We start from the raw sequence: 11,408 nt of genomic DNA on the forward strand, positions 1-11,408 counted from the left end.
CTCTCTAGGGTTAGTGCTATGTAAATATGGTGATATTATTTAATAAAGTTCTTGTTGCGAGAAATATATGAATTTATGGCGGTGAATAATTCCATGTGTTAGATAATCATAGAGAACGAAATTAATGAAAAAATTGTGGGTTTTTTTTTTTTTCCCTTACCAAAACATCGTTCTTTTAAAATTCCCTATTATGCTATTTCAAAACTGCACCAAAAATAATTTTAAACATTTTTGTAAAGAAGCTCATTGCAGTTATGGAATTCTCGAGGCCAAACCTTTTTCTTGTTTTGTTGAGAAGCTTATCAAGATCCTCTCATTAAGGTTTTTAAGTTATAACGGTCGAGTTGCAAGCTTGAACCATCCACAAAAGGTCTTGGTCTCGTTCATTTCACCGATTTGAGTTTTCAGTTTTAGATTTCTACAGTAAAAAACACTCAGAAAATGTCACATCTAATTTTTTTCTGCTACAGTGAAAAACTCTAATAAAATGTCACATCTCAATTCGAATTGAAAACTCGAATCCGCGAAGTGAACGAGACCCTTATCATTTAGTGGGGGTGGTTCCTAAAAAATCTGATCATTATTTCTACTGAAAATTGTGGAGGAAGGTTCATATCCAATTTGTATTAAAGTTGCAACCAACTTTGGGATGTCATTGGTTGTATCTCAATTAAGGACCAAAATATGTCAGTTCAAAAAATAAAAATAAAAATAAAAATTGTCAAGTATTAAATTCCTAAATTTTGAAAACAAAAGGAGAAAGAGAGCAAGAAACATATTGTATACTATTTCCATGCTTCTCTTTTTGTTTAATTGTATTAGTTTTTGTCTTGCTTGGTAGGCCCACTAATTATTTCATCCATTAGTGTGATTCCAAATGAGGTTTCCACGTCTATGTTCATTGATGACACAGTTAAATGCTTCAAATAATTGACAATACAAGAAAAGGAAACTACAATCTTCAAACGCCTTAAATGAAAAAAATTAATTAATTAATTAAATAAAACCACAAATAAATGATTCAAACTGAGCAAGCGACCTCATTCACTTTGCGGATTCGAGTTTTCAATTCGAACTGAGATGTAATATTTTCTGAAAGCTTTTCACTGTAGCAGAAAAAGTTAGATGTAACATTTTTTGAGAATTTTTTACTGTAAAAACCTAAAACTCAAGAAATTTACTCATGAATTAAATTTCTTTCCTTTAAAAAAAAAAAAGGAAAAAACTATTGGACTATTTTCTTTTTCAGTGAACCAAGAGTCCAAGACATATTCAATTAACATTGACCAAAGTCCACCCTACTTATTGAGGGGATAAACCTTTTGATCAACTAGAATAAATTAATCTACATTAAGCTGAATTAAGACTTTGAATCCTTATTTAAGCCTCCATAAGCAGATATAGAAATGCTTCATTTCTTCATTAAAGACAAAACATGATTTTGTTCACCAAAACTAGTACTATAGAGTATATAGAGGGGTAATCTTCTGCTTCAATAACTAATGACACATATATTGCCCCCACATTGATTTTCATGGTAGACAGGTATTAACTGTGAGATGCATGAATTTAAAACTTCCAACCAACAATAATGATATTATTAGCCAAAAAAGAAAACAAACCAACAATAATGATGATAATAATGATAATAATAATAATTATTATTATTATTGGTTTCACAGAATTTAATTGCTACAACCGAATTGAAGTCCTGAAGCAGATAGTCCAGGAGTTGTTCTCAATCATAATTGTATTTTTAAGCATCACATTTAATGATAGGCAATAAAAATAGTTATGACTACAATAATGTGACTAAAAAGGACCACAGTGATTCTCTCACCACAAACGGTCTGTTTCATTCAAAATAAATCAGCAAATAACCATAAAGCAGATTGTACAAGAAAAATAAACTTACAATTTACATTATAATGGCATACATAATGTGCTTATAAAGTACATTCTAACAAGGTCAATAAAAAGACTTAAATTCCGTTTGGAATGTATACTCAAATCATGATTTTTAATTCTAACGTTTGAAATTTATATATTTTGTGAGAGAAAAACGGTATAGCAGAATCAATAATTTGAGTTTGAGTATATGAAACAAACGGACCCTTAATCAATAGTCAAGCAACAATCATGACTTGACTTGGAATAAATCATGACTTGACATGACTCTGTTGAGCAAGCTTAAATGATATGGGCATAAAATTTTTCAAATGGGTGAAAAATAAATGGGCAACAACTGGATTAGAAGTTGGGTGCCCAGACAAAAAGATGAATTTGACACAACAACCAATTGGCTTGCTTGAGGAAGAAAAACTTCCCTAGGCCAATAAATCTATCAGCAGCCAGACTGGAAATCATTACAGGGAAAACAAAAATTCCCAGAAAAACAGTAATAGAATGCTCGTACAATCCGAAAAATTCTAACTTAGCCAAAAGAGAATTAAGAGACGGGAGGAAAAAAAACATAAAAATATATTTTGTTTAAGTTGCGTTTGCAGCAAAAACATAAACTCATCCTTCAGATAAGAGGACGTTTGATTTATGTATTCAGAATCATAATGTGTATTTTTTGTGAGAGAAAAACACTGTAGAGAACCATGAATCATGATTCAGAATCAAGAACGAATATAAGAAACAAACGTCTCCAAATGTCAAGAACAGATAAAAATCCAATCTGATATCCTAGTTCTTAACTATAAAACACTCACTGTACTACGACCTTTAACTACTAAAAGTCTAAGGTGATCAAACTGAAACCAAAATTTTGTTTAGTTCTAATATAGAAATAGAGACATCCCCATCGCATGAGCAGAGCAGGAGATTCAAGGTTCCATTGTACCACGTTTCAATTTAGAAATAGAGGCAACTTTTCTTCTGGCCCCCGCAAGATGCCAAGACATGCTTTTCTTTTTAAATACAAGAAATTAAAGTGGGAAAGTCGAGCGGATTAAAAGGTTGATACACTAAACAAGGACACTTCACAGCAATTGGTGCAAAACCAGAAATACCATTTGACAAGCTGTTCTACTACCTGCTGTTCTACGTTCCAAATGCCCCATGAAAGGATATAACGATTATGATTGTCAGAAAAATCTTGGCAAAAGAAAACTGGTTAAATAATTAGACATGTGAGAACAAACAAGCAATCACATATCTTAGTCACCAAATCTAGCTGCTGTACCGATAATCAGGTGGATCAAAAACGCAAACTATGCCTTCCGATAGCCACCATCACCAAAATGGCAAAATCTATTTTGCCATCCAAAAAAGTACTATCAAAGACACAAAAAGCACCAAACACTAAGAGGGAAAGTAAGCTTGATGGTATTGGGGTGGTAAACCATATCCACCATGACCATAGGAAGTTGGCCTGTCATAATAGGCAGATTGCTCATATGGTTCGGTTGTGTATGAACGGAAACCAGCTAAAGTTGGGTTCCCATGAACACCCCTTGGGGTTCCTTCCAAACCATATACCCCAGCTGACGAACCCGCATAAGGGTTAGCTGATGGAACAAGGCCTGACATGCCATAAGGTGCAGCTGATGAGCTCGCATATGGAGCGGGATCATCTGCCGACAAACCTGTCGACTGGAAATGAGATGGTTGGTATGAGAGAAGAGATGAATTTGCTCCCCTGAAAATCTTTGCAAATGGTGTAGGACCCAATGAAGCATCTGCTCGAGGACGCTTGTGTCCACTCTGCTGCTTCTGCTTCGCTTTTCCTTGCTGCTGCTTTGTTGGATGATGTTGTGGCTGAGAAGACTTTGAAGCAGTAGCAGTAGGTGCAGGACGCTTTCTGTCTGCCTTCTGCTTCTCCAGATTCTCAATTTGCTTCTCAAGAAACTCTTTTGGATACTCAGATTCAAGCTCGTGCTCCTCAATAATTTTTATCACTGCTTTCAAAGCACTAGTTTCCTTGGCTGTGGCCTCATTCTGCAAAGGAACACAACAAATGTATACCTGCAGGTACTATTGGTGTTGAACTTCATAAATTAGCTTTCTTTAAAAGGAATAAGAAATTACCTGTGATTTGAGGGAGTTTTTTCCTTCTTCGCAAACTTTCTTAGCGATTTTCTTGGATTCCTTCACATAGTCTTTCAAGAGGGGAACTGGTGGGAACTCGTCAGTCAGCTTAAATTCATAACTAAATTTAACGGCTAAAAGCTGTTTGCCATTACTTACAAGTTTCTGAATGAGATCTGCAAAGCCCAACAAAAAACATCGTAACTTTGATCAGAGTCCATATGATTCGAAAGTAAACAAACAAAATGCATCCTTTGTACATACCAAAGCCCATATCGACAAAAGACACCAAAAAATCTCATTATCAAATGTATCCTACTACTTACACAACCTAGGAACACACCAAATGGTCCTAGTATCAAAAGCTCTCTTTATCAACTATGATGCTTCTAACAGAAGCGACTTTTCAATCAATAAATAGTAGGGCCATGGTCCATTTTAACCTATTATTCCAAAAATTCCTCCTTTGCAGCAAACAGTATCCACCCATAACAAGCACATATAGACTCTGTGCATGAGGAGACAAAACTATTTCTGCAGTCTATCTTTCCATAGTTCTTTCCCTTGTGTAATGTATATGATTTTAAACCTATTTATATACATCACAACCAAATTCCTCTCTTTTCTTTCTGTGCTTTCTAATTTACACCATCTCTCTAGCTTATTAACGAAACCATACATCTTTTTTTTTTTTGAAAAAGAAGCGAAATCAAAATTTTATTAAAGAAAAAGTGGGGAAGAACAGTACAACAGAGGAACCAAAATCCTATAACAAGAAGGTGAAAACAAAAGTCTATAAAAATGAGGATGACCAATCTCTAACAAGATCTGAGAAGAGAAGGTCACAAAACTCCTTATTAGAATGACTCCATAGTGCAATATTTATTTTGATCCTATCCCAAGTAACAAAAATGTCCCCCTCACGCCCTTCGAAAATCCTCCTATTTCTCTCCTGTTTGTGCGGTTTTCCAAACATCAACTTCCAATGGTTGCTCCGCCTCCGCCTCCTCCTCTGCCGTCTTCCGATCACTCCTTTGCCGGGGGCGCAAAGAAACCTTATCTATTTTCTGCACTCTCAGCCCCATTTTCCTTTACTCATGACTAAAGTTTCAAAACTTCTAGTCTAACCACAGAAGAAGCATAACTAAATGAAGATTCAATTGTTCCAAATACAATGTAATGATAAAATTCAACATTGCAATAAACCCATTATAAGGCATCAAACACAAAATTATATACAGTTACAGAAAAATCAAATTTTTCGCATCAAAATTCGAAATTGAGCAACAAAAACATTACCTTTCACATTATCCTCCGGGACCATTTTCCGGCACAATTGGATTGCTTGACGATGCCTCGCGATGAAAACAAAATGGTCAAGAATCTTATCGGAATCGAACTCCGAAAGCAATCCATAAGCCGCCACCAAATGCAAGAACCCCAAAGACTCCAACGGGCCGTCGGCACTGGTTTTCCCCTTCCGCATCCACTCCGCAGCCAAAGCCTTCGCTCTCTCTCTCACATCACCGCTCACATTCGGACGAACCGCCATTAACTGCTCCAGCAACAACACGCAACTCCTCCTCAGAGCGTTAAAGGCAAGGTCTTTATCTCCTTTCCTCTTCTCTCCCTCCCCAAAGAACCCTTGCATGGCGTCGAGCACCATCGCCGCCGGGTCCGACGCCCGCCGCAGCGCGCTCGGGAGTTCCGCCCTGACGGCGTTCCTCTCCTTCGACGTCTCGTTGACGTACTTCCTCAGCCCCAGCCCGTCCATCTTCTCGCAGAAGGCGACCAGCTCCGGCCGAGGCGGGGCCGACTCCGGCTCAGGCTCCGGTTCGGCGTCATCCGCGGCCGGTCCAGCCGGCGGTTCGGGGTCGGCGGTGGATTGGGATTGTAGGGTTTGGAGGAGGTTGAATTGGTCGGTGAGGGAGGATTGGAGGGAGGTGAAGTGGGAGTCGAGGTCGGACCAGGAGAGAGAGAAGGAGGAGATGAGGAGAGAGGAGTTAGATTGGAGGTCGTCGAAGGCCTTTTTGAGGTCGGATTTCTTGGAGTCGATTTGTTGGAGAGCTTCGGAGATGGTTTCTAGGGTTGTCGCCATTGAAGAGAGAAGAGAGAGAAAGAGAGAGAGGATCCTCAGACTGAGAAAGATTCTCCGACGGAATGAGGAAGGAGAGGGAGCACGGAGACGATCGTTTGTGGGCCCTATTGGGCCGAATCAGAATTTGGGCAAAGTTTGGGTTCGGCCTATTGATACAGGTGAGGACAGGACAATAGATAAGCCCAACTTTAATGGGTCGACCCGAATAAGCCCAAAATTGGACTTAAGTGACGTTTAGTTTATGGATTACAATCATAAGATTAGAACCATTTTTGATTTACGTGTATTTTTTGTGAAAAAAAATACTGTAGTAAATCATGAATCATGATTCAAATCGGGGTATGAATCTCCCAACCAAACAACCCCTTAATAACACTTGAAAAAGAAAGAGAATGATTAATTTAAAACAATGAAAGGAGATAAGTCTATATTTTTATCTTTTATTTTTTATTGAAAAAAATTTTAATTAAGAATAAAAGATAAAAATTTAGATTCATATGGTAAATTTAACAATACAATAATTCAGCATGTTTCCGTACTTTGCAAATGGTTCTTTTCCCTCTGAATAATTTTGAGGAATGTAAAAAAATTAAAAAAGAAAACATACTTTTGAATATATACCACGAATATTAGAGCTTCGCATTTTGTGTTCTCCTCTTAAAAAAAATAGGTGTTGCACTTATGAGTGGTTGATTTAAAAGTTTGTTAAACATTATTACTATTTGTTAATAAATATTTATGCCCAAGTGCGTAGATTTAACATCCACAATATCCAAAATACAAAAGGAAACTCCTTCAAACAAAATTGGTCACAAGTAGTAGAAAAAAACCTTTTTAGTCAGTGTGTGACCACCACCTATTAAACTCTATCTAACAATTACAAAATATCTTCCACAATTGAGCCAATATCAAATAAGAGGTCCTTCTTTCTAATTCTTTTAACTGCATTGATAAGAGTCACATTCGATATCATGAACATTAAGGCCACTCTCCATGATGAAGAAAAATCCCTCCCGAATGGCCAGATATTCATGGGACGTTTGATTCATAAATTAGAATTATGAGATTATAACTATTTTTGATTTACGTGTATTTTTTATGAGAGAAAACATTGTAACAAACGATTAACCATGATTCAAATCATGGTATGAATCTCCTTACTAAACGTAACTTGATAGTTTGTCGTGTCAAAATGTCCCTAGACTTTAATTGAGAAAGCTCTAATGACAAATTAGAAAAGAAAATGACACAAATATCATTTAGAGTGTATGGGTCTAGATTTTTATTACTTACTTTTATTAGTGTCCTTTATATTACTTAAAAAAGGTATTAATAAAAACTAATGGGTAAAAATTCATACTTATACACTCTAAGAGTAAGTTTCACAATTTTCCCAAGATTAGTTATATATGCACCCCTAAAATTTATAGATACCTCAATAATTAATACTCATTTAATGAAGATTTGAAAAATCTATCCTTTTATAGATACTACTTTTATAATATTTAATTTAACCCTCCCATGTCCCCACTATAATTTTAATTTTAATATGATTTATAAAATAATATAATCCCTTTCAATTATTAATATTATATTTACTTTTTAAAATTATTGTAATTCATCAAAAAATTTTAATTTTTTTTATCTTAATCGGTGAGTTATATGTTATGATCGAAAAATCTATCCTAATAATAAGATGGAGGACCAAACACTTAAAAAGCTTTTGAATCATACCAATTTGTTTCTTGCTTTTTGATGTTTCACTCTTCACAAGCTGTAACAAGTTTCATTTCGGTGCTTGCATTTATAGATTTATTTCGGGGCGTGACTAAAAGGAAGAAGGAAAAGAACTGTTTTGTGTTTAGAATTGATTCTGTTTTTATTTTTTTACGTTTTTTAAGAAATAAAAAATGAAAACGTTTTCAAAATAGCGTTTGGCGTAATAAAGATAAAAAACGGAAATGAAAACGATTTTTTGATTTAGTGTAAAGTGAGAAAGAAATGAAAAATGACTTTTAGTCGTTTTTCATTTTTTATTTTTATTTCTCCTCTCTCGAGCAGAGAGAGAGAAAGAGAGACATTAATAGTATTTTTACACTGAAAATAATCTCTTGATAAAATTACTAAACATATTTTTAAAAATAATTTCTGTCTCAGATTAAAAACGTTTTAATTTTCATTTTCATACAAAAAATAAAATCATTTTGAAACGAGTTCTAAACGCGCCCTTTGAGTTTTAAATATTTTGTTGGAAGCACCGACAATTAATTACTTTGAAAAATACTTTTTAATTATAATTAATGTGGGTGTATACCTTTTTATAAATTTTTTTTTTTAAAACAATAGTATTTCTTTTTGTAGTTAATATGAGGCATATTAGTGGGTTTTAGGTAATTTTAATGCAAGCAAATTTATAATAAATGTAGATTAAGATTTAGTGGGGTGTTAATAAATTCACGAGTGCAAATATTACCAACACCTCCATACTAAAATTGACAAGTCACATTACCACATTTACATTGAAATCCTCAAAATACCCCTGAGTAGTTGATATGGTAAACATTAAAAGTGTGTGTATTTTTTTTTGGGTCTTGTAGTAAGCATAAAGGTTATGTCCTTATATTAAGGTTATATCGTTATATATTAGTCTATGAATTTGATGAGTGTGTAGTGTGTAGGTGTGTCTATTAGAGTTTGAATTTTAGTGATTTCGAGCCCGTTTGGTTGGAAGATTCGTTCTCTGATTCAAATCATGGTTCATGATTTGCTACAGTATTTTCCCTCACAAAAAATACACGTAAATCAAAAATAGTTTTAATCTCATGATTCTAATTCATGAACAAAACGGTTCTTCATTTCTTATTAGTAAATCAAGCAACATAAGTCTCATGCTGTATAAAAGAAAAAAAAAAACGCATAATAATCACAGCATGAAATTCAATCTTTTCCCATGCTATATAAAAGAAAAAAAAGAGGAAAAACGCATAATAATCACAACATGAAATTCACTCTTTTGCTCAGGAACATGAAATTCAATTATAATTATCATGAAAAATATGTAAGGCTATACTTACAAATTAAACGTCTGTACGCAGATAGACGCGCTTGAAAATTTTAGTACATATAGAAGTCAAATCATTTGATAAATCAATGATTAAGAACATAGTAGATATCGCAACATCCAAAACAAAAAAAAATGTTAAGCGTTGAAAGTATGGACGGCCCCCTAATTTTCTCTTCCTTCTTTATTTTTATTTTTTTTTTCTCTCATTTTTAGTGTGGGGACATAAATACTTGAAAATGAATTGGGAAACACAAACATTGGGTAATCAATTTCCTAAAGATTTCCAAATTAGACGATTTTGAGAATCAATTTCTTTAGAGGGAAATCTAACAAATAAGAAAAAAAAAAAAGCACCAACCTAGAAGCTATGGCAGAAGAACATGGGTATGTCCGTGTAGGGCAATCAAGAAGGACATAGCTCATGGACTTTATGTGCATTGAAGGCAACAAAAGTGTGTGATAGATTAAAAGCACCCTAAACTTCCAACAGCCAACTTGCCAGTGAAAGCTAGCTGTGATCCATTCCATTTTGCGTAATGTTATGATCCATTTCAATATAATAATAATAATATTGTATAAAATCCACCACTCATGCGGTGGTAGTGTCACTATAAGAGTTTTAATTCTGACGTTTAAAATTTAAATTTTTCATAAGAAAAAAATACTGTAATAAAATCAATGATTTAAGTTTGAGCAGGGTGTTCAACAAACCATTCAAATCAACCAAACCAAATCAAACTAAAAAAAAACAAACTAAATTAATTAATAATCGGTTTGGTTTAGTTTAAATTCTTAAAAAAAAAATAATTAAATCGGTTTGATTTGTGATTTTAACCTTTAAAAAAACCAAACTTGTGGTTTTAACCTTTAAAAAACCAAACAAAGAAAACCAATCCAATTTATATATATTTTTATTTTGTATATCTATAACGTATTCATATATAAAAATACAAAAAAAATCTAATATTAAATCATCATAGCCCTCAAGGTTTCTATTATAAGAAATGTCTATCATACAAAATATTAGTACCAGTTACGATTAAGAGGGTTTGGAAAGATGTTGTAAAATATTAGTTTAAACCAATTAGAAAAACCAAACGAAACTAATTACAATCAGTTTGGTTTGGATTGGATTAGATCTCTTAATTAATTTAGTTTGAAAATCCCTAAACTGATTTATAATTAGTTTGGTTTGCATTTTACCTAAAATAAACAGTTTAATTGGTTTACACACCTTTAAATTTAAGTATATAAAACAAACGAACCCTATATTAATGTTGCACACGAAATAAAATTAAATAATAAATTTTGGATAATAAGTATACTATCACATAAGTAATATATATTCATCACCAATAATGACAAGCTCTTCAATTTGCTTTCTTTCAACTTAGTAAATATTTGGGCCTCTGTAATGGGAAAAGAATATAAACTTGAAAAATACTGATATTCGTAATTTTTTTATTTCATATTTAGATTAATTTCACTAGTGCCCTTTAACTTTAGAGTTATTCCTATTTTTTCCCCTAAAGTTTAAAACCTTTGATTTTATCATTTGAATTTTAAATTTGTCCCATTTAAGCTTTTTTATAATAATTTCTGTTAAAATAAGGATGAAGATAGAGTTAAGTGCACACATGTAGTTTTTATATGTTTGATTTTAACAGACGTGACTGCATTACTCTTTTTTTTCTATATATTTTTAACAAAAATTATCGCAGAATAAATTAAGTGAGAACAATTCAAAATTCAGAAGGTAATTTGAGAATTTTTAAGTTCAGAGATAAATTAGAGATGACTCTAAAATTCAAGAGGTACCAGTGATAATGATCCTTCATATTTTTATCATTATCTAAGAAATGCAAATACTGGTTGTAGATAAAATGATCTCAAAAGCAAGTTTTATATTTCTTCTCCTACTAGAATGCTTGGATACTTTGATTAATGGCTTTTTCCATCCTTATCCGGTTTATGCCCATAAAGCTATGACATTGCCAGAATCCAAAACCAAAAGCAATTAAAATTAGCTGCAGCTTCGTTGGAACTCTGCGGCAATGGAAACACACAAAGATATATATATATATATATATATGTAGAGAGAGAGAGAGAGAGAGAGAGAGAGATAAAATCAACAAAAAAAAGAGTTAAGATTTTGAGTACCTTGAGAAATAAGCAATAGGGGCAATAACCAAAGTGGCTATGGCTTGTCGG

At 33.4% G+C, this 11,408-nt stretch overlaps 1 protein-coding gene across 1 annotated transcript; it reads right to left on the reverse strand.

Annotated features, from left to right (window-relative positions):
- Positions 1-3,103: 3,103 nt before the first annotated feature.
- LOC21392835 (truncated FRIGIDA-like protein 1) lies at positions 3,104-6,254 on the reverse strand. The gene is made up of 3 exons (XM_010098976.2): positions 5,335-6,254; positions 4,036-4,211; positions 3,104-3,945 (listed from the first exon to the last, which is right to left on the reverse strand). Exons 1-3 carry the CDS (start codon positions 6,131-6,133, stop codon positions 3,310-3,312), a joined length of 1,611 nt encoding a protein of 536 aa, XP_010097278.1. The 5' UTR covers positions 6,134-6,254; the 3' UTR covers positions 3,104-3,309.
- Positions 6,255-11,408: the final 5,154 nt, after the last annotated feature.

This window comes from Morus notabilis, unplaced genomic scaffold (assembly GCF_000414095.1).
Source record: "Morus notabilis unplaced genomic scaffold, ASM41409v2 Scaffold1708, whole genome shotgun sequence".
Classification (NCBI taxonomy): domain Eukaryota; kingdom Viridiplantae; phylum Streptophyta; class Magnoliopsida; order Rosales; family Moraceae; genus Morus; species Morus notabilis.